General features: G+C 31.5%; 2 protein-coding genes and 1 long non-coding RNA gene across 4 annotated transcripts; all 3 read right to left on the reverse strand.

The window, feature by feature from the left end:
* Positions 1-77: 77 nt before the first annotated feature.
* LOC105679331 (cytochrome P450 6k1) lies at positions 78-8,773 on the reverse strand. The gene is made up of 6 exons (XM_067357508.1): positions 8,038-8,773; positions 6,740-7,311; positions 6,401-6,625; positions 5,009-5,283; positions 4,461-4,641; positions 78-855 (listed from the first exon to the last, which is right to left on the reverse strand). The coding sequence occupies exons 1-6, from the start codon at positions 8,100-8,102 to the stop codon at positions 692-694; spliced, it is 1,482 nt and encodes a 493-aa protein (XP_067213609.1). The 5' UTR covers positions 8,103-8,773; the 3' UTR covers positions 78-691.
* Positions 8,774-10,014: 1,241 nt separating this feature from the next.
* Positions 10,015-12,904, reverse strand: LOC137000552 (uncharacterized). The gene is made up of 2 exons (XR_010890811.1): positions 12,766-12,904; positions 10,015-12,672 (listed from the first exon to the last, which is right to left on the reverse strand). It is a non-coding gene; the product is annotated as an uncharacterized lncRNA (long non-coding RNA).
* Positions 12,905-14,566: 1,662 nt separating this feature from the next.
* On the reverse strand, positions 14,567-23,073 carry LOC137000549 (uncharacterized). Of its 2 annotated transcripts, none has more exons than XM_067357507.1 (7): positions 21,988-23,073; positions 21,736-21,826; positions 16,860-16,898; positions 16,594-16,641; positions 15,778-15,892; positions 15,257-15,416; positions 14,567-14,921 (listed from the first exon to the last, which is right to left on the reverse strand). In XM_067357507.1, coding segments are annotated over exons 3-7 (543 nt in total). In that variant the 5' UTR covers positions 16,862-16,898; positions 21,736-21,826; positions 21,988-23,073; the 3' UTR covers positions 14,567-14,703. The 2 variants fall into 2 exon arrangements, with proteins under 2 accessions (XP_067213608.1, XP_067213607.1); XM_067357506.1 differs by having other exon boundaries at positions 15,778-15,916; positions 21,988-23,072.
* Positions 23,074-25,317: the final 2,244 nt, after the last annotated feature.

A 25,317-nucleotide genomic window follows, 5' to 3' on the forward strand; every position in this document is an offset into this window, starting at 1 on the left:
TAATAGTAAACGATATATTATTTTACATCATTCCGCTTAATTTCATATTCTTCATGATATGATCCCTGATCCTATTAACAATATTTTTTTATGTATTAATGTAAAAATATTTTATTTTATTTTATTATTCTTATAGTATATTGTAATATATACTATATATAATATATTATAATATATAATTATATCAAACTATGATTACATGTTCCTAATTCCAAAAGAAAATATAAATATTATTTATATATATATGTAATTTTATTTCTTATATATTTCTGGCAACCTCTTCCCTGAACCATAGCAAAACCCACTTGGTTATTGCTATTTAATGTAGCTACCTTAGATACATTTTTAGTTACAGAGTATATTTTGGATACAGCATTAGTTTTGCCGGCATAGCAAAAGTATTTGCAACGACAGCAAAAGTTGTGTCTCCCACATATAAATAGTGTACAGCTACAACTAATTGCTACAATATATTTGGTATGATTGCTAACTAAAATATATACTGTAGCTAAACTTTGTGTATCAGGTAGCTAAATTTTATCAGCTAAATGGAATAGCTATCACAGCTAAGATGTTAGGTGTCCATATATTACGACTGCAATCTAGTTACCACACGCAGTTTTTAGCTATGGCAGCTACTTTTTTTTTTCCGTGCAGTAAAAATGTTTACTCGATAGACTTGATAGACGCGTTATTGGACAATCTTCTTGAAGTATAAGTTTATCCCGTTGCCCGCTGCCGTCAAGGTCGATCGCGAATCCAGAACGCTCTTGTGCTCCTGGGTTTGCCAGATTTCGTAATTGTGTATAAGCAACGCTAAGACAACTTTAGCGTGTAGCTGACCCACCTTCATTCCTGCGAATTAATAGAGATCAAGTTAAAACATCCACTATTGATTGATAATAACTGAAGTATTAAGTAACAATTATCAAATTTTTGTAGAAATGCTTTTTGTGATAGCGTCTTTTCAGTAAGCAGCAAACAAGTGAAATTCTTGAGTTGTGCAATAAGTAATTTCGGAGTTTTTCCAATAAATCTGTCTATTTTTTTTGCCAGGCAAAGCGAAGTTTGATTAACATGTAAATAAGATGTTCGTTTGCCGAAGTTGTGTAATTAAGATTTGTCTGCATCGATTTTCTCAGTGTAAAAAAATGATATCATCTATTGCAAATTCGAAATTACTTATAAAACCCAAAAATTAAAGCTTAAGTATATTTAACTCTATTCAACTGCCTTTCAAAAAATTTCAAATGAAAGAAAAAAACCTTTGAAAAGAGCGCTATTCAACTGAAAAATTGAAATAAAAACAGTAGAGATAATTATAACTAATTAATGGAAGTTAAAATGTATGAAATTATTTTTTTCGAAAAAATATTTGTATAATCAAACGAAAATGTTGGTATAATCTTTCTTTTTTACCATAAATATAAGGTAAAAAGTGTACAAGGTGGTTCGCCAAGAACTTTAGAGAAGTTTTATAAAAGATTTTAATTTTTGCCTGCACCATTTTTTTTCTATCTTCAACAGAACAAGTGCTAGAACCCGACCGGGTTTCATGGACCACCCTGTATATTACGTTTCACCGATTATATCATCCGATTTATCGATTAGTTTGCAATATAAATCTATCTGCTTTTATATGCAGATAATAATTAATTCTATGACGTTTTATCGATAATAATCAATTTTACAATACTTTATCGATAATTAATTCTATCGCGCTTTATCGATTTCAATGGCGATACGATCTCTAGAAAATAAAATTCTGAATTTCTAAATTAAAATGATATAAGGCTCATAAGATTTTCAAAATCAAAATTATTAAAAAGGAGCGTAAAGAGCCAAAAAGCAAGATGATCGTGCAATAATTTATTACTTAATTTACATAATCATAAACGTTTCGGCTTGTCATCAAGCCCTTATCAATATAAATAATAAAAATAACAGAAAGGCGCAACGCATTAATTATAAAGAAGTGAGAACATGTTACAGTTTATCGGAAAAATCCATAGAAGAACAGCCGTAACGTTCGAAATCAAACGACATTAAGACTGTAATCAGATCAAAAGAAAACAAATAAGAATTCCTATTATATTAAAACCGCTAGTCGAAAACAGAGTTAAAATAATGTTACATACTTGTAGTAAAATCATAGTGTAGGCGAAAAGAACAACCCCTCAATAGTAAGATAGAAGAGAAGCACTTAGGTCCATCTTAAATGATGGTCAAAATCTTAATGATTATAAAAGAGTGAACCAAATTAAGGTGAAAGTAAAGAGAATGAAAGGAAGGGAGGGGAGGACGAAAAGGCAAGGAGTAGAAGAAGGGAGGCATATGTAGAATGGAGGGGGTAAAAATGTTAGTGTAGTAGAGAGAAGTAATAAAATTATAATGAAGGAAACAGATTAATAATAGGGAGATAAGCATCGGGTAACCTTTCAGTGTCATTCTGATTATTCAAGCCTGCACGTTGTCTTTTAATAAAAACCATTTCTAAAATCATTCTTTTAGCATAAGAAGGTTCACCGTCCAATATTTTTACATTCTCCCAGTCAAACTCGTGAGAGAACTCAATCTTATGTTTAGAAATGACGGAAGGGGAACCACTCTTTTTATTTATGTCGTTCCTATGTTCCTTGATTCTGGTATTAAGTTGTCTCTTGGTCTGTCCAACGTACGTTTTGTCACAATTACGACACGCAATCATATAAACGACTTGACAATGAGAAAATTTGTTCAAAATGTCTTTACCAGTCTCAATAAAATGAGTCTCATAAATTCGATTCGTGATGAGTTTAATTCACATCATGATAGACTTAGGTTTACTGTTGAAGTAGGTTTAGATAATCGCATCAACTTCCTAGACGTAACTTTAATTTTGACTAATAATACAATTTCTTTCGACTGGTTTCAAAAACCTACGGCATCAGGTAGACTTTTAAACTACCATTCCCACCATCCTATATCACACAAAAAAGGGACTATTATAGGCTTGACGGACAAAATTTTTTTACTCTCCCATCCTGAATTCCATAATAAGAATTTTACTCTGGCTATCAACATTCTCTTAAAAAATTGTTATCCTATTGATTTTATTTTTTCGACGATACGTAATAGACTTAAATTTTTAATCCATAAGACTAGTGATATTAATTCTACAGGCAATATTTTAAATAATAACTGCGATAACAATGGTTTTAAGACTTTTTTTACTATTCCGTACATTTCATCCTTCTACAAAGATTTTAACTCCATTGCCAGAAGTTCCGACCTAAAATTAGCCTTCTCGATTCTTAATAATTTGACTTATTTTATTGAGACTAGTAAAGACATTTTGAACAAATTTTCTCATTGTCAAGTCGTTTATATGATTGCGTGTCGTGATTGTGACAAAACGTACGTTGGACAGACCAAGAGACAACTTAATACCAGAACCAAGGAACATAGGAACGACATAAATAAAAAGAGTGGTTCCCCTTCCGTCATTTCTACACATAAGATTGAGTCCTCTCACGAGTTTGACTGGGAGAATGTAAAAATATTGGACGGTGAACCTTCTTATGCTAAAAAAATGATTTCAGAAATGGTTTTTATTAAGAGACAACGTGCAGGCTTGAATAATCAGAATGACACTGAAAGGTTACTCGATGCTTATCTCCCTATTATTAATCTGTTTCCTTCATTATAATTTTATTACTTCTCTCTCCCACACTAACATTTTTACCCCCTCCATTCTACATATGCCTCCCTTCTTCTACTCCTTGCCTTTCCGTCCTCCCCTCCCTTCTTTTCATTCTCTTTACTTTCACCTTAATTTGGTTCACTCTTTTATAATCATTAAGATTTTGACCATCATTTAAGATGGACCTAAGTGCTTCTCTTCTATCTTACTATTGAGGGGTTGTTCTTTTCGCCTACACTATGATTTTATCACAAGTATGTAACATTATTTTAACTCTGTTTTCGACTAGCGGTTTTAATATAATAGGAATTCTTATTTGTTTTCTTTTGATCTGATTACAGTCTTAATGTCGTTTGATTTCGAACGTTACGGCTGTTCTTCTATGGATTTTTCCGATAAACTGTAACATGTTCTCACTTCTTTATAATTAATGCGTTGCGCCTTTCTGTTATTTTTATTATTTATATTGATAAGGGCTTGATGACAAGCCGAAACGTTTATGATTATGTAAATTAAGTAATAAATTATTGCACGATCATCTTGCTTTTTGGCTCTTTATGCTCTTTTTTAATAATTCTGAATTTCTGTTCTAAATAAATTCGATATCAATTTCAATAAAGTCACGATAATTCATCACAGTCTTTATCTTTCCTTACGTTTTTTCTTTTTTATATGCTACTACTTTTTTGTTATAATAATAACAAAATTTTGTTGTGTACTTTTTACAAGAATTGTAGAACAGAATAAATTACTACTATAATGCAAATATACTACTTACCTATGCACATCCTGGGACCTAATCCGAACGGTAGGTAAACGCTCGTGTCGCGGTTATTCTCAGCGAATCTGTCAGGGTTGAATACTTCCGGCGCATGCCAAAACTTCGGATCTTCACCGAGTCCGTACAGAGAAATAAATACCGGTGTTCCTTTCTCGATAATGATATCGGTGCCAGAAATCTGAAACACATACACATTTACACCTTTTTCGATATTCTAATAAATTATTAGAGTGAACAAAAGAGTTTATTTCTAAGAGAGTAAACTTTATGAACAAGATTATTTTGTAATAAATAATCTCTGTTAAGTCTTTCACAGTATTCAACTTTTAAACGTATAAGTTTTAAAAAATTATACTTCTCTACTATCTTAAATAATTTTATATCAAAGTTTGCAATGATTTAGAGTTTTGAAAAAGGACATTTCAAGAAAAGTTTTTTGTTTAACATTTGCGCGAGTCAACAGCATTAGTTCGAAAGGACTTTGAATCTCGACTTAAATATTTCAGAAGAGAAAGATGTCTAAAGGTATGACAATTCGGACTTACTCTGTAATCTTGACGAGTGTATCTGTCGATGGTGGACACTGGTGGATGCAGTCTAAGAGCTTCGGCTATCACTTGATCAAGATACTTCATATCGTTGAACGCTTCGTATGACCAGCCATGCTTGGCGATTGCTTGATTGATGTCCTGCCTGGCTAAGTCCTGACACTCTGGATAATTCGCTAGTTCCATCAGGGTGAAGGACATGCAGGTACTGCTCGATTCGAAGCCGGAAAATAAAGTACCGGACTGATGCAGCAGATTTTCACCTTCAAATTCTGCAGTAAACATCAGCCGATTGTAATTTTTATATTATCTCTTGATTTATTTAACTGCAGTAAAATACACGGTAAAAAAAAATCGTAAAAATTATCGGAGGAAGGGCGTACAAAAAATAGAAAACGGAAAGCGTAAAAGATTGTACTAAAAACGTATAATAATAATATTCCGTTAATTATTGCCGAGATACAATGAAATGAATAATATAGGCGTATGGCCTAATGGATTGTGTTCGACTGGTGAGAAGTGAGAGAGAGTCAATGGTGTAGAAATGCATTTATTTCTTTGTCAGAGAGAAGTATGTATGTACAAGTGTGTGTGTAACTTGAGTGCGCCAGCGGCGCATTCGCGGCAGAGTGTAAGGCCGCGAGTTTCGAATGAAAGGTGACGGGCGCGGTAAGATATTACCGGCCGCGTCTGCGTGGTTGGAATCGGGTCCTTAACAGGACGATTCATGCGAGGGTGCGTGTTGCATCCCGGCGGCGAGGTTTGCGTTGCGGTGGAGTATGTCTCCGTTGTGCCATGCGCTGCGACCGTCCGGCTCTCGATGGCGCAAGTGAGTCTGCGAGCTGAGGCGGGAGAGGCCTTCGCATTCGGATGTCCCCTGGAACGTGAGTGTCACGTGGGGGCCGAGTCAACCGGGCACAGAACTCTAAGGGAATTATTTTCCGCTGTAGAGTCTGTGGTGGCGACGGCGATGCTGGTGCGTCAGCTGACCGTAGATGTACATCCTACGTGAGGTGTGCGGTCAGAGCTGAGACTGAGTCTTTCGCTTCCGTGCCTTCCCAGGCACTGTGAAAAGTCGAGAAGACTTGCTGGTTGCGCTCTTCGAAGCAGAGCTGTGACTCCGTTCAAGGGCCCTTAGTGAGAGCTCGCCTTGAAGCGAGTGAGTGAGTAAAGATCTGCGGAGCAGCTCTTTTATATCTCGTCGATCGAAGCTTGATCGCGAGAAAGCTTTTCACCGCCTGCGCAACCTGGCGGTGGGTCCGCAAGCTTATAACTGGTAGAAGGCCTGCGGCGCGTAGCGGCGCCGCGGCGTATTATGCCGCTTCAGTACAGCTGTGTGGCGGTGAGCCGCCACAAATAATAAAAAATTGAAAGCACAAATTTACTCACTGTAAACAGGATTCTGTTCGCCGTACTTGAGTTGGAGCAACGAGTCGATGAAGTCGCCTCGTTTATCGCCGGTTTTTTCGCGATTCTCCATCGCGTTCCAGAAAACCTTACGCGCGAAGGAGAAGTCAAAAAGTATCTTCGTCCCGATCAGCTCCACCAGCTCGGGCATGAAGAACACCGTCACCAGAGCGACCATCCTCTTGAACGAGTGAAAGTATTTGTAAACTGCAAAATTATTGCGCATGTAACGTTAAAGTTGCATCGCAGTTAATGACACGACAGCCGTCTCTATCGATTACTCTGTCGCGCATTCAGCCGTTTAATTCACAAAACTAATACCTCCGGACGAGAACTCCGTGTTCGGATTGTGAAAGGTGTCCATTTTCGTGCCGAAGGCGACGGACGCGATCAAATCGGTCGTGTACTTGTAACTGAGCTCCTGCACGTCCACGAGCTTCGCATTGCCGCGGACCGCTGGCTGCTTCTCCAGATACTCCATCATCGGCGTGCCGATCTCCATCATCAGCGGGAACATCTGCCTCAGCTTGTTCCTCGTCAGCATGGGCGCGATCTTGGTGCGCAGGTATTTCCAGACCGGGTTCTTCACGCCGAACAGATTTCTCATACCGATGCTGTCCTTCTGATTGGGGCCAGCGAAGTGGCGATCGGAGAAGTTCTTGAAGTCGCGGATCATGAACTGCCTGATGACGTCCGGGTCGCGCAACAGCAGACACGGCTTGTGGAAGATGTAAAAGCCGACGTAAGCAGCGTCCGCCCGAGCGGCTTTGTACAGCTGACCGATATGCCATCCCGGCGCAGAGCGGAAGAGTATGGCGTCCTTGAAGTTGCCGAAGATCAGATCGCCCTCGAGGGACTCAACGCCGCGTTTTTTCCAGTAATTGAGCTTGCCTCTGCATGAGTATAAAGTGAAGCGTATATTTGAAACACTGAACACAGGTGTGTTTAGTTGCATTACGACTACTTTTCCTTGTTCTGTTCCTTTTTACCCAAATTTCACAGTTGAAATGCAGATAATAATTAATTTTATCATGTTTATCGACAATAATCAATTCTGCAACGCTTTGTCGATAATTAATAATCGATTTCAATAACGAGGTACGATCTCTACCCTGATGGAAATATTTTGCTGAAAGTATTATAAAATCAATGAAAAGTTAAAGTTTTTAAAAAATTACTGAATATATTTCAAAATAAATCATAATTTTTCGTATAAATATTTAATGTAATGCTATGAAATATAAGGAAAGTTAAAATATACTGCTGAAAAGTAATAAAAGAGTTTTGGAATATTAGACATTATGAAATTTACTGAATTAAATTGGAAACTGTTACTTTTTAATGAAAAATTGCTAAAATATTTATAAAATTAATTAATGGGGTCAATTGAGAGAAATTTCCAAATACATTTCAACAAAATTTCGTTATATTTTCAGAAAAATATTTCCATCAGGGTAGAAAGTAAAAATGAATTTGATGTAAAATATGCACTTAGAAATACAATTTGAATCTAGCAGACTTCTATAACTTATTGTAATATCATAAATTATATTTTATATGTTATATTATATATAAATAACTTTAATTATTATTGAATATTATTTCTCTACTTTGCTAACCTGGCATATATAAAGAAAAGTATTACTGCCGTAACAATCAATACAAGATTAACGAATGTCATCATTTCGCACAGTAATCGACAACGTAGATGGGCAAATAAGGGGACACTGAATTCAGTGCGACACTCGATGGGCTTTTTATAATTGATAACTGATGTAAGCTTGTTACGTCGGTCTTGCAACTATTTCGTAAGAAATATACGTAAGTACTTATGTAATTAGAGATAACAACAAAAAATTTGCAATGTAATTAATCCATTTTATTCTAATCAGACGTTTTCGATTAAAATATATAGATATAGCCATAAAATAATTATAAAAACCAAGCGCACGTGAACATATAACTTTATCTTAACGTATCATTGTAAAAACCAAGCGCACGCAAATTATAAAACATAGATGAAAAATATTATTTTAGTCGTTAAAAAACAGTGTTGTTATCTTAATTGAGAGTTGCATCTTCGTAAAACAAATCGAATTAATTAGTTGTCCAACATAAAATCCAATGAATAAAAGCCAGTGGTGTCACAAATTTAAAAAGTTATGTACAACTAATTGGTTCGTATTGTTTTACGAGGATGCAACTATCAAGTAAGATGACAATACTGTTTTTTTAATGACTGGGATAATATTTTTTATCTATATTTTATAATTTGCGCGCGCTTAGTTTTTATAATTATACGTTAGGATAAAATTGTTTGTACACTGAAGATAGCCACTAAAAATGTGCGGTTTGTACACTTGAATGATAAAGAATTATAAGAGCGATGATAAGCCAGCTCGGGTTTTTGACCAGCTTTTTTTTAAGTTTCGTAATTTATTTTCTGATATTAAAATCCACACATCTTCATTTTTTTATATTATACATATGTACAAGAATATTTCATCAAAAGGCCTTTTGAAATAATATTTGAGGATGACCCCGTAAAAAATGTCTCATATATAATCATGTAGCATTTAATAGAGTTATACAATATTTTACATAATTGTGTAGAAATATGTATAATTATACATGACGAAATATAAAACGTTTTATATATATATATATAAAAGGAGCGACTGCAGTATAGAATTACATGTAAGTACTTTTTATACATACTTATATATAATGTCCACAATATTTTATATATAATTATATATGAATCTCTGTTAGTCTAATATATGATTATGTATAAGTCTTGCATCATGTATAAACATATATAAGTAAGAAGCAAATTTCAGATATAGTCATACGCAATTGTATATGATTTTGTATAAATTGAGAAATTCTGGCTAATTGTGGCTCACTTTTTCCTTAATTTCACTTAATGTCTTGATTTAGAAATATTTTACTTTTCTAAAAGTTTCTATACCTTTTTCTTATCGCGCGCGTGCATGCAAGAGAGGAATATAAATAAAATAAAATAAAAAAACACCCCGGGAAAAAAAGTTTATATAAAATTATTTCAAATTATATCTATTTAGATGTAATTATATCAAATTAGATATAATTATATATAAAAAGATCTGTTTATATTGTTATTCATATGTAATTATATCTAAATATCTATAACTCCGTATTGAATTATGCAAAATTGTATCGAATATATATTCGAAAAAACTTCCAATATAATTTTGCATGATTCAATATGGAGTTATAGATCTAAGTTGATATAATTACATACAATTAGATATAAATTTTCCTCACGATAGGGATACATCAAATTATATGCAAACTTATATATAATTATGTGAAGTTAGATATAATAACTTATTGTATAATTGTGACAAATTAGATATAATCGTATACAGGATGAAGAGGATAAAGTATGACAGATAAATGTTTTCAAAAGTATTAAAGATAGAAGAAAAGTTATTAAGTAGACCCATAAAACACTTCAACTTTGCTAATAACAATTTTTTTCTATTTTTGAAAATATTTGTTTATCTGTCATACTTCATACGCTTCACTCTGTATACAATAATATCTAAATGAAGTTCCAAGATATTACAATATGTTTATTTGATATTGCATATAAATTATGTACACATAAATGTATTTGCACAAATATATTTCAATTAAACATACAAATACAATGTTTATAATGTAGAATATAATTTATATATGTTGTTTTTATGTATGCATACATATATTTTATCGTTCACATAATTTTATGAAATAAATTTGGTGTGTTACAAATATAATCACCTACTTTTATAACTTTATTAATGGTTTTAATATTCGTTAATTTTAATATAGCATATTGATTACTTATTTCTACGGGCAATATATGTTTTACTTGCTTTCGTAATTCGTGATGATAAAATATTTCAGTATGAATAATTTTATACCTCCGAAAAATAATGTACATAACATTATTAGCTTTTACAAAACATCTTATCGTGCCATACATTGCAAAATCTGAAGATTGCTTGTTATTTGTACTGTATAATTGTTAGTTTTATTATGTCTATAATAAATTTCAGAAGTAAATATCTCATTTTTTATGTTTGCTCTACCATAAATAATGAAACTTCCAACCAATACTTGATGTAAAAAGTTTTTGTCTTGATCTGTCAATAGCGAATCTGAAATATTTTTATCCAAATACTCAACAAATCCTGTTTTTTTCTTTATAAAGAACAATTTTATTTTTTAAAATAGTCACGCCGTAAAGTATAGTTAAATTATTAATAATTTCTTGGCCTATATTCTTAGATGCGTGTGATAAATTCGCTATTTTTCCATTATAGTTTTCGAATGGAAAGGCAGAAGTAGCCCATAAAGGACCCCATCGTTTAACACAAATACCAAGATGCAATAACTGATGCACATTATATGTAAGCTCTCTATCACTATAAAGATTTGGAATTTGCTTAACAAACATTTTCAACATATATTCTGCATCCTCAATGTCAAATAAATTTATACTGCGCTTTAGTAAAATAAATATAGGCATAACAAGCAAAAGCCAGTGTTGAAAATATTGTGTAGGTAAATAATTCTTTAAGGTAGGAATGGAATAATATAGAAGCTAATTATAATATTCTGAAGCTTTATAAAAGTGTATTAAATTAAGACTTCTTGGCAATCGATTAAATGTATTTGGAGGTTTAATTTGTAGTAAATAATTATCTATTTTATTTAAATATTTTTTTATATTCCAAGGACCATCTTTTTGCAACCATATATTTAAGAACTGTTTTACAGTTCCAAGTAACACAGAATGCATATATTCTGGAATAACACATGTTCCAAGATCTAGAAACGGAAGTACAGAAATAATAGTCGGTCCTTTTATACCTTTAGCATTGGGAATATTTTCTTTAAATGCTATTTGGCTTTGTTTAATCATTTTTTCATTTGTCCTCAATGTATGACTATTTTCTACAAAAGGATAGATACGAACAATTTTATTGCCTTCAATTCTTGAGCATTTCTGTGTTTCAATTTCACAGATATTACAACCGTATTGCCCGTTGAAATTGCATGTATTTAGTATCTGTGCCCTTGCAGGCGCATCAGCTATTATTAATGGTACAATAATTTTTGTATTATAAACAACTTTTGTTTGAGGATGAAGCCAATTTATTCCATCTTGGAAACATTTGTGTAATTTCAAACAAAAAGGATGTAAAAAAGTATTCATTACCGGTTTTTGATTATCATACCATAATCCACCTATAATAATGAATTGTTCTCTCAGATGTTGAGGTAATTCCATAATTTGAAACATTAGAGGCCAACAATTACTTTTTGAACTTTTTATCAAAGATAAGCCGTCGGTATTTAACATTAATGTGAGATCATATTCTCCTCTATTTTGTCAAAAATTAATCCTTTTATATTCGGATCCATCCATTATATCAGAAATTTCAAATTCGCTATTTAAGCTACTTTTCTTAAATGTTTCTAATATACTAGCTAAATTCCTATATTCACACAAAAAGACACTTAATTTGTTCAATTATATCAATTTAAAAAAAAAATGAATTTTCGCTTACTAAACATGATTTGCACACTTCTGATACAGTGTCTACGCCTTTACATAATATACATTTTTTACAATAAAAATGTTTAATAACGGTATAAGAAGGAACAATATTTTGAACATAAAAAAATAATTTATGTATAGTTTTTGGCATCAAATTTGGCTGGGGAAGCATATTATTTATGACTACTAGCATATCCCTTAAGTTAGATTTTGTCATTCTATGTTTCATATAAAGATTCATTAAATTGTAAACAGTTTCATTAATAGTTTGAGCACTATCATTAAATAAAACATTCTCATTATTGCTGTAAGAAGTGCAAAATGTACTTTCACCGAAATCTATAGAATGCTCATCATATAAAGATGTATCTACATCAATTGCATTACTTATATTATCTAACGCCGCAATATCATCTTCATAATCATGATTATCATCGACAAAATAATTAGATTCATAAATTTCATTGTCGGATATCTCATCTGTACAAATATCGCTACTTCTGCTTAAATAATTATTCTCACGGCTTATATTCGAAGATTGTGTAAAATTTTGTTCCGTTTTATTTGTTTCCGTTTCATTAGTATCATTGTCACCTTCATCCATACAAGGAATTGATAATGCAATTTTTTTATCCCATCGTTGACGGTTTCTAACAGGAATCTATTTGCATAAAAATTTCAAATATATTTTAATATGTTTATCTTTTATATATAATCATCATATAGAAAATATAAAAATAATTTTCATACATACCGAGACATTTATATTTTCTTCCCACAGTTTATATTTTTTTCGTGGAAATGTATATTCACACACATTGGCCATTTCTTATTCCAATTTTCTACTGCTAATTTTACATTGTTTTACACTGTCCATCTGGGGCTCTTCAAATTAATAGCGTTAAATGATTTCTTGCGTGTACTATTATTATAATTTTCTATCGTGTGGAAATCTAACCTTAAAATGACAAGTATTGACATGTATTGAAATAAGACAGAATCACGCGCTGGCGTAAACAATCGAAAACCGCGAACGCAGACGCAGAGCGGCGCAGGCATGTGTACACGGTTCTCGATTGAGTAATATGCTGCGCATTAATTTTTTCTCAACGGTCTTACCACTTCTACCATTTGTTAGAAAGATATGTGTACATAATATTATATGTTTTTATTCATTATTACTGCTGGAAACATAGCCAAGAGTAGACTAAATCGCAAAGTGTAATATAACGATACGGCACATAGTGTGTGAGACTATCTCGACCTTTTTAATATTTTGTGAAAATTATTTGTTGAAAATGTTTCTTTTGTACTGTGCTAGTGACAATTCCCACTGTTTAGTAGAAAATGAGAATGTTATTTATGATGAAGAAAATATTAAGAAAGGTGATGAAGTGATATTTACTTATAATAATAAAGAATATACTGGAAGAGTAATGGATCATTCAGGTAAGGTTGAATTATAATATACATCTATTGTGTAGAAATTGTTATTCACTATAAATAACTCAATTACAACGCTCAAAAATGCTTTTATTGATAAAGAAATTTTATAGATTAGAAAATGATTTCATTATATTGTGTGCAATTTTTAATAACTTTTAAAAAATTATTGTAGATAATAAATGTTATATGGAAAAACGTCTCGATATGTTTAAATTGGAAAAAGCTAAAAAAAATAAAGAATTAAATAAAAGAGAAATGTCTCTTCGCAAAAGAAAGGAAGTAAAATCATTGTACTCTTCATCTATAACACCAAAAGCAGCTAATACTAAAAGCAAAAATAATACTAAAAAGGTATATTATAATTTTTTTTTAATACATATTTTTTTCATATTCCCAGATAACCAAATGCTTGTAAAATTGCCGTCATGTTGCTGACAACCGTTGAAGGAACTGCTTTCAAAAACATCGGTGTTATGTGTTTCCGCAATATGTAAGTTACGTTGTGCTCACATTTTTCAACAGGAAACAATAGCAAGTAGACGGCAACTTGTTGACATTGGTTTGCTGTCCCTGATGATTTAATTTCTGAGTAACATGATAGCAACTTGTTGCCATTAAGTTGCCATTTGCGATTTCACAGCAACTTGATTGCAACATGAGAGCATTTTGTTATCATCAACTGTCGTTCATAACGAACAGCAAGTGAACAGCAATATGACGGTAATTTATGATTAAATATGGATGATGTACATATGATAACAACATAAAGCTTCGTAACAGGTTTTTATTGCTGCAGAAAATTTTTTTATACGGAAAAGTAGCATAAGACTATATAATTTAGTATTAGCCATTTTAGTACTTGTAGATACTAACTTACAAGTACTACATTGGTTAATACTAAATTATATGGTCCTAAATATACTATTTTTCCATAAGTTTGAATATTATAAAAAAGATTAGGTTCAGTACAAAGTTATATTAGACACCATTACATACCTATATGTATATATATAAATGACAAAAGTATCACATTTTATTGTTTAATCTTTGTATATAGTAAAATATATAATAATACTTTAAAATACGCGACAGTACATATTCGGTGCCCATTTTTTCTTTTTTTTAATTTAATTTTCTTCGTCAATAGTTGCGTACTCATCATCATTTTGATTGTCACTCTCATCATTTTCATCGCCATTCTTATCGTCATTTTCATTGTCAATCTCATCGTTGTTTTCATCGTCATTCACATCTTTCTGTGCAGCGAGTTCTTCATTCTGATTTCGAAGCAGATTTTGTTGTGCCTTCGTTCGTTGCTTTTTACGATCCCCATTTGTGCTGCGTTCCCGCGTCTCGTAGTTGCAATTCGGAGCCGCGACTTGCTCGTTCTCACCGCTTCTCCTACTTCGCGAAAAAATATATCTTGTGTTGGGGCAGCAAAGTTTGGGTTTAACGCCACTGCATCTGAAATTAAAGATTACACACACACACACACACACAATATATTCATTAAGTCCACATTTTATGGAAAGATCAAATAATTTATTATAACTATTTAATTTCAAAATTTATTTTTAAACTGCTTCAAATTAATTGTAATTATAATAATGGTATAACTAACAATATTTAAAAATATGTACGTGGAGGCCCAGTTCGTTAAAATCACAATTCATTTGGAGCAATTTAAATCCATAAATTGATAAATTTATAAATTAATATCATTTGTGAATTTGCACATTGTTTCACATTGTTTTAGAAAATATATGTAGCAAATTTTTAAAATTGAAATTATAACTTACCATATATTACTTTAATCAATCTGGTATCGAATAATGGAAGATTCCCACGCTCTCCCCATACAGAATAAAGTTGAATGGTTTCGTCCGATATTGCTTCCTTCATGCAAAATCTCACGGCATCATGTACACTGAAACCTCCTAAGAATTTCAAATATTCGACCTGTAAAAAGAATAACATCAATTTATAATTCTTACAATATTTTTTTAATAATATTTATTACTGCCAATCCTCATATTAACATTATTGTCAATCTTTTATATAGATATTTTTACAGTATGGGTATAAAGACTATAATTTCATGTATTCAACTACAAAACCAACAAACTAAAGAACATACAATATATTAAAGATCATTTTGCAAGTAATGAATATTAATACTCAATTTTAAATTGTGATTCAAACACGTAAAGACAAAATTGTATGTTATATGGACAGTGTCAAAAATAAGTAAAATGTCTTATTTTTGTTTTACCGTTTTTCTATCCTAACATTCTTATTTCTTCAAAATTAAAAAACTTACAGCAATCTCGTATTCCTCTTCCGAGATGTTATTAAAATCGATTACATCTTGTATTGATCGAAGTGGAAATGAACACGGCTTTGGAGGCATAATGTTCACTCGCTTTCGCAGCAACCTGTTCAACTTACGGTTTATCACTCTAAAAAGAAACAAGAAGTTCAATTTTTTTACATACTTATCAAATCTTATCGAAAAGTTTTTTATGTTATCAAAAAGTTTATTAATGTAAACAAAAAACTTTGCATGTACATATATTTTTATCAGTTTATTTAGATACACATATTTAATAGAAGCCAGTTCTCAACAAAAAAATAATTGAAAATTTGGCCAAAAAGTTTCTGAATTTTTTCTTACAAATATTACAATTAAAAAAAAAACACTTTTACTGTAAAATAAACAAAAAAAATAGGGCAATTCCACTTGTAAATTATCAATTACCTGGATAAAAGTCTGTAAATATGTAAATATCAAAAGATACGGTAGTATCTCGTTGAGAATATATCCAAACATATATGTATGGATGAACATTGAAACAAAAATAAATTATAGTAAAAAAATTACATGCTTAAAGATAGGGTTTTTTAGTACTATACATATACTATAAAATTAAATTCAATAAACTAATTTTGAAAATGCTTTCGACAGTTACTTTCGAAACAACTGTAATGTGAAAGAAAAAAAATGCTTTCAAAGTTTCTTCTTATTAATTATCTCCTAACTTCCAAAAATATTGATTCTTTTCACAGCTTTTAACTGCAATTCCAGTTTTTTCCATATTTTTTTCAAAAATTGATTTTTGAAAAATTCTGCACTTACTCGTAATCTTCTTTTGTGGGTAACTTGCTAACTGTTTCGCAAAGGCGCCTGAAATTAAAATTGTACCACTTATTTATCTATATACCGAAATATATACTCTCTCTGTATCGATTTTTCAAAACCTTAAGAACGAAGTTAGAGCGGAGACATATTGTAGGCGTGTATGCAAATTTAACGTGTACATTAGACATTTACAATTATTTTTCTAATACAATATATATTATTATTGATAGGAAAAATTTCCTACGAAAAAGAATTTAACTTACATGAGGCTGGTCCTTACATCATCAGTCTGCAGTAAACGTCTGAAAGCATAATTTTAAATAACACAATTTTGTTTTGTGAAAGCATACATCAACTTATATGGTTAGAACCAATGTAATTGCGAATACGTACTGCATATCATTATTTTTTTATTCATCATTTCGATTACCGCGACTCACATTCAGAGTATTGATACTGTTAGAATCATAATTAGATATTGGTCTAGAGCAGTGCTCGGAATTAGTCTGAACATTTCAGCCGATTTCCGTGGTATACGCCTCCTTTCCTCTCCTTACCGCGCGCGCCGCAGCCGCTAGGGCCAGCGCCGCCGAGCGTTAGGAGCGACACTATCTGATTATGAGTGGGTTCTTTTCCCTATTTATTAAAATTTTAAAAAATGTATTAAAATTTATTAAAAATAAATTTTTTATTTTTAAATTTATTAAGTGGAAATATTTCAATAGATTTCCACGTCACCCATGAGATACTAATGCTGACGCGTTTTTTTTTAAATGGTTTCCCCCGTAGACCTATTCCACTAAAGATAAAAATAAATTCTTAATTAAAAAAAAAATATATATGTAAAAGAGATTTTCTTAATTAGATTTTCTTAGCCTTTTATGAGAATGAACAATTGATGCAATAATGTAGATAAAAACCACTTTTTGAAAAACGTGTCAGTATTAGTACCTCATGGGTGACGTAGAAATCTATTGAAATATTTCCACTTAATAAATTTAAAAAAAAATTTATTTTTAATAAATTTTAATAAATTTTTTTAAATTTTAATAAATAGGGAGAAGAACCTACTCATAGAACCTAATCAGATAGTGCCGCTCCTAACGCTCGGCGGCGCTGGCCCTAGCGGCTGCGGCGCGCGCGGTAAGGAGAGGAAAGGAGGCGTATACCACGGAAATTGGCTGAAATGTTCAGACTAATTCCGAGCACTGTTTTAGGCGTTTTTATTCCGCGTGAAGGATGTCCCAAGCTAGAAGTCCAAACAAATGATTTAATTATTTCGTATAGCTAAACAATTAAAAGTACTTTTTCATGCTGATGCTCAACGCTTAATTTCAGCGTCAGAAGACATCATGTGATTAAAAATAACGAATTATTGCAGTGGTTTTCAATTGAAAATAAGTAAGTCTATAATTAGTTCTGTACGTTAATATACTATAAATATAATAAATGCTATAGATATATCTATCATGATAAATAAAACTTAAAACGAAGGAGAGAGAGAGAGAGAGAGAGAGAGAGAGAGAGAGAGAGAGAGAGAGAGAGAGAGAGAGAGAGAGAGAGAGAGAGAGAGAGAGAGAGAGAGAGAGAGAGAGAGAGAGAGAGAGAGAGAGAGAGAGAGAGAGAGAGAGAGAGAGAGAGAGAGAGAGAGAGAGAGAGAGAGAGAGAGAGAGAGAGAGAGAGAGAGAGAGAGAGAGAGAGAGAGAGAGAGAGAGAGAGAGAGAGAGAGAGAGAGAGAGAGAGAGAGAGAGAGAGAGAGAGAGAGAGAGAGAGAGAGAGAGAGAGAGAGAGAGAGAGAGAGAGAGAGAGAGAGAGAGAGAGAGAGAGAGAGAGAGAGAGAGAGAGAAGTATAGATTTTAGATAAACTTACCGATTAGATTGAGATCGCAATGCTCGATATTTAGCAATACTCTTAGCATTTACATCTCGTCGCTTTTGATTCTTTTGACTTATCTTAATTGCAATACCTTTCTTCCCGCAAGAAGCCATGCTTATCACTGATCATGCACAACTCACAATAGTATATAATTAGATTATATATAATTTTATACATTTTGGCGTAAAAAAATAATACAAATAACAAAAAGAGTAGAGCAGTAAAATGTTCAGCACAAAAACCAGATACCTTAATATTTATTTTCATTTTAATGATTAATACTTTTAATGAAGCAAAAAATAAATAGACAGAACTAATTACATACAATCTCATTTTTATTAAACAATCTATGAAAAACTGTTTCGTTAAATAAATTTTATATTAATTCGTAAAAATACATGAAAAAAGATTGTAAGTTACATATTTGCATACATTTTAATTTATTTATATTTAACAAACAAATAATTTTAATAATAATTGTATGTTAATTAATAATAATAATTATATAATGCAAAAATTATTTTAAAACTCAACATTTTATCAAAAAATAATCTGCGACAAGAAAGAGCAATAAAAAGAGTTATCGCCTATGCATAATTATGAAAATCTATTAAAGCTTTCAAACATTTTTTCCATACATTCTAATGTTACTTTTGTATTTTATTTTTTAAAAAAGTTTCCCTTTAGAGTCACAGCGATGTTTCTACATGTAAAAGACCCAAAACAATGTATTTTCCAATCATGGGTTTATCACCTTCAATAATACTACTACAATCTGAGTCCTCGTCATTGTTAATTTTCCAACATGGCATTATATAGCACTTACTCTTCACTTCATGCAAAGGTATAACATTGAAATCTTTAGATAATGCGGAAGATGTAAAAATACCAATCAAAGAAGATGAAATTCCAACATTATAATAATCATCGGCAATCTCAAATTTATTAATCACTAAATAATATAAATTATCAATTTCGAGAATATTGCGTACTATGCACACAGATGAGTCGTGCAAAATGCAGCACCTATCGCCTAAAGAATCAATATTTATAAACATGCTGTTACAATTAATCCGAATTTTCTTGTACTGAATTACACATGACAGCGCCTGAGGTACAGGACCTTTATCATGCCTTCCAAATACTTTTATCGCTACATAAGTTGGAGGTCTCAATTCTTCTCTTTTTTCTCTTTCAGCTAGCCTGAAGGCAAATTGTTGCAAAGGACGGTGAGGTTTTCTGTACAACTTCCTAAAGAATGATATATTATTTTCATATCGAAAAGCTGAGAAAGCGTCAAGAGGTCCAAGGCGTTCAACATCTTGTACTAAATGTAGCAACGCATGAACGTTGTAAGATAGAAAAGTATATTCATAAAAATGGGGACATTTTTCTACAAACTTTTCTAGCGCTAATTTTGCAAAATATAATAGTATTGATGAAGTTTTTGAATGGCACAGTGCGCGTATCGCCGCATGAAAAAGCAAGAAATGCTTATAGCCTTGCATTTCCATAATGCCTTCAACAGCAACTGGACCAGTATATAAGATAAATTGTCGGCCTTCAGTTGCTTTGAAGTCTTTATGTTCAGCCAGTGGCCTCGGCTTTCTAGACATTTCTCGCGGGCAATAGTCTGCAATGCATTCCAATTTTTTCGAAACAGTTCTTGGTTTTGACCTGACAATTTCATTTTTTTTCCGTACTTTCCCGTGATCCATGCAATTAAGAGCTTTTTAGCTACACCAATGCAAACCAAGTGCATATATTCGACGGGCACTTGCGTTACCATTCCCATTGGCAAACGTGATAATGGAGTAGGTCCCTTATGATGATCTTCGTCAACAAGGCGAGAATATTCATCGTCGGTTCTAAGGCGAGCATCAGTGCTAATGAAAACTATTTGGCGATTGTATCTAATACCGACAATTTTACACTTGGAAATGAGAACATGGATTGCTCGAAGTATGTTCACAGTGATTAAGAATCCATGAACGTACAGGAGCATCTGCGATAAAAGCTCTCAATCTAACTCGGATTTTTTTTTCACGAAATTGAATACTTTTATCAATGACATCAAGCGCGTCTTCAATAAACTTATTAAGGAATTCATCAATGCTATGTGGTTTTTTTAATCCTTTATAGACCCCTATAACTTCCGGTGTAGAATTTGCAATATTAACAATAGAACACTGAATTGGCCAGATTTGCGCGTAACCCGATTTATTCAATCTGGCACCGTCAGTGCTCCAATCAACCTCGATCACATCCGGAATCAAATGCTCAGGTGTTTTTTTTAGAATTCTCATTAAAGCTTTTTCAAAACCTATATGGAGATATTCTCCAGGATTAACTTTCCGCACGTTACAACTTACTTGCGGAGTACTTAATAACGTTCGCGTATCTTGTGGAAGATATGACAAATATGGAATCGATTTTAATGCTTTTAAAATTAGATTACCTTGGATATGCGTCAGATTCCCTTCAATAAACACCAATGCAAGAGTTTCTTTAAATGCATGCACAGAATTTACCTCTGCATCCCCACCATTACAATCAACTTCCGAAATAATATTTTTAGCATATACTACACTATCTAAACTGACACTCTCAACATCCATTGCATTAACAAATGAACTAACTGAAATTTCAGTACACTGCTCATTAGTGAGAGACATGTCGTCATCAAAAGAATGATGACTATGATGATGGTAAAGTTAGATCGACACTGAGTTCATTTGCAGCACTTGTCATACTAGGACTTTCTAATACAACATGATTAAATTGATCGTTCTGTTGCAGTAAGCGTAATACATTCCTACGCTGGCGTGACGATAACATTAAACCCGGTTTACGACTTCGTACTTTTTTGAATGTTCGACTTTTAAAAGAATTCATTGTATCGACTTTATATTATTAAATAATTGATAATATATAATAAAGGATATCAATAATTGATGAAATATAATCAACAAAAATAGTGATCAGACAAGCAATAACTCTAAGATTTAAAATTATTATGACGCAAACAGATAGAAAAAAAATTTTACTATAAAGTGAAAGTTATTATAACTGTATTAAAAACTTGTTAATCTTCACTACAAACTCGCGTTTACTACATTAATATGTATTTAGGCCAAAGAACACACAAATCTAGTAATATATAATTAAAATAAAGTACAATAAATATACAATTACTAGCTAACACACACACACACACACACACACACACACACATTAACAAATAATTAAAATTATATACTAACCTATTTTCGTTATTTTCGTTAAATTTTGTGTATTGTTAACCAATTATCACTTCAATTTCATCCGGCCGGAATTAATCACCTCTACGGTATTCTGCGAAATCATACATAAAATCAGTATTATATTACGGCAAGAATTATTCATTCCATAAAAAATACTTTATCTTCGCCTCAGCTTAATAACTGTTCTCTAAAATTAGAATAATAAAATTGCCTAAATTACAGCACAAATGACACAATGCATTTTCTACATACCTTAATTTTCTGTATCAAAATGATCCTTTCACAAAATGAGAGCACTTAAGCACTGATGAGCACTTCCACGTATGTCTTGTATGTACACTAGTCTCCAATAATTCGTTCCTACACGCCCTCAGCGGGACAAGGAGAAGTAGGAGTATAGCCAATGGCGCAATGGCCGCGTTCAGCAGACTCAACAGTTGTAGATTTTCCGCTGAATCTCGACTGTTAATTTGTTGGTTCTGAAAGTAAGAACCAATCACGTTCGATTGCTACTAAGCGGTTTGTTCTGCTGAATGCGGCCATTGGATGCTAGCGTATATGCATTGCTACGTTAAGGTCATGACATATAAAAATTTTAGTCGTAACCGTAAAGCCATAAGCAAATCGATCTTATTGTAGAATGGTCCTTACGGGCGTGATAGACGCAAAGCGCCCAGTTTTGGCGGGCAATACACACAATATCATATTATTGCGATTGAATTCTGTCTTGTTGTTGGCAAATTGTCGTAAACATTTATTAATTACACGTTGTTCTCACGTTGTTGACAACGAGAATTCATTCCAAAACTTCAGCAATTCAGGATATGGAACACCCAAATAAAGGAAAACATTATATATTTGATGTTGCTGTCATGTTGCCATTAAAATGCTATTGGCGCAATGGCATATCATTAGTTATTATCAGGTTGCCGTCAGGTTGCTGGTAACCTATTATACAACTATTATTGACCACTTGTTTTTACATTTTTTTAAACTGATTACTTAGATTACTACTCATGTTGCTCAATTTGATAGCAGACTATTATAATAATGACGGCAATCAAACATCAACTATTCAGCAACACAAGCAGTGCATTAGTTTGCTCGATATGATTAATTACGCTTGGTTATCTGGGTTGTTTATATTGTTATTTATAAATTGTCTATTGAAATCTTAGGTCTTAAAAGAAATACAGAAGACATCAAATTCTGCAGTTTTTGATGTACTGAATAAATATACTAATTCAGAATTGCCTGATAATAATGTTATTAACAATAATCATATTGTTAACAGTACGATTGATTCATCAAGTTCAAGTACAATGATTGATGATTACAATATTTCGCAAGATAATAAAAAAATGGTATTTCAAAAATGCATAATTTTAATCAGAATATTATTTTAATCAATAATAATATGAATTGAATATAATTTGAAATACCTTTGCAGGATCATAGTCCAACAAAGGAAGAATTGAAAAAAATGCTTTTTGAAACTAGAAAAGAGTTAAAAAAAAGATCTTGTAAGTTTGTTGTTAAAATTTATATTATAGTATAACATAAATTATATAAGTTATGTTAATATTATTATTTCACTATTACGTACACTATTATAGTTCATTTCATTATGTATAATGTATACATAATAGAATATATCTGTTTCTAGTTTTAAAGGAGATTGATAAAGATTCCTGTCAATTAACTCCGTCAGAGAACATTAATGATCTTGAAATGGATATAGAAGACTCACGATCCGAAATCATAAATCCTTTAGAGAATGTTGATGATAATATAAATCCTTTGGAGAATGCTGATGATAGTATAAATCCTTTAGAGAATGTTGATGATAATATAAATCCTTTGGAGAATGCTGATGATAGTATAAATCCTTTAGAGAATGTTGATGATAATATAGAAAATCTTAAAGATAATGATATTGAAATAGAACAATTTGAAGCTACAGATACTCAGTTATATGGAAAAAACTTCGAGGCTAAGGTAAATATTTTAATGCTCGGTTTATCAATATAGATTAACTTTAATCTCATTAGTTTAACTTTCTTCATCTTTTTCTAGTTCAAAGAATTAGAAAAAGATGAAGAGCAAGTTAAACTAAGATTATATAGTTAATCTACGTTGGTGAAATCGGGCATAAATGGGATTATTTATTGTACAGTAAATATTAATTTAATTTTTAATTGAATTTCATGATTAATAAATGCAAAATCATACTGTAAATTATTAAACATAAGAAAATTGATTGCAGATGGTACACTTAAAGGATAATTTCTATTGTAGAAATATAATATATTATGCAGCAATAGGGAATTCTCATAGATCATCGCAGATAGCTAGAAGACTTTTAACGGGAGTGTTTAAAAAGGAAACATTAATTAATTGTACTCTGACTGGACAAACTCCTAGATCACAAGGAAAAGACCGACAAAATCTTAAAATCTCATATTTACATTCTTTTGTAATTAAAGCAATAGTTGGTAAGTAATAATTTTTTACATTATTATAATCTTAATAAATTACAATAAATAGAAATTTTTATTATAAAAAAGTTTGTAATATATAGATTTTTAAATTCATAAAATTACATTTTCAGATTTTTCTATTGAGTACGGGGCCAAACATGGTTGGATCATACAAACAAAAAAAGATTTACATCGAGCTATAACACAAAGGATTGGAGAAATAAAAAGAGAAGCAAGAAATAATGAGTAAAGAGAGTAACCTCGTTTTTACACAATTTTTTTATCGTTTACGTAGATATTTCAGTTTTTTTTTCAAATTTATAAAAGCACTTGATTATTAATTTTATTTGAATTTTTTTTCATGTAATATATATTTAAAAGCATAATATATTGACTATAAATAGAACTTAAAAATACTAAGAAGAATACGAGTTTCAAATTTATTAAATAATATAGTTTTTGTTTCGTTTTGACTCTATTATTGTATACGTTTCAAAAGGTCTGCGCTATTTTCTCTTCGCGTGTATGACAAAGTGCTTTCTACATTCATCACATTACACATGTTTGCAATACATGAAAAAAGATTAATCTCTCTATTGCAAATTATAATAATAATGTTGATTTATTTTATTTCTTTTATTGAAAAATTTAAGTATTCTGAATATTGTTTTATATATATAAGTATATTTTATATATGAGATTGTTTTTATAAATTAATAAATATTATAAATAAATAATTTATTCGTAAAAATATATCGTCCCCCTTATGCAATCTATCTCTGATAAGTCTCCCTTATGCAAATCTAATCTTTGATGAGTCTATTTTTGTAGTAAATAAAAAAATCAAAATACTTTCCCCTAATGTCAAAACCATGAATGTGCAAATTTTTTTAACCTCGTTTTTCTTTATAAAATTTATTTTATGCTACTTGATTTTGTATTTATACAGAGTTTCAGAGTCTAAGATACTATTAGAGAGAGGTTCCCCCTCCTCGATAATTACGTTACGCGATCGACTGATACTATTAGTTTCTTATTGATTTATAGATCGCGCCTTTTTGTGTTTCCTCCGCGATCCGCGTGTTACTACTTTTATGTTATT

The sequence above is a fragment of the Linepithema humile genome, chromosome 6, assembly GCF_040581485.1.
Source record: "Linepithema humile isolate Giens D197 chromosome 6, Lhum_UNIL_v1.0, whole genome shotgun sequence".
NCBI classification, from domain to species: Eukaryota; Metazoa; Arthropoda; class Insecta; order Hymenoptera; family Formicidae; genus Linepithema; species Linepithema humile.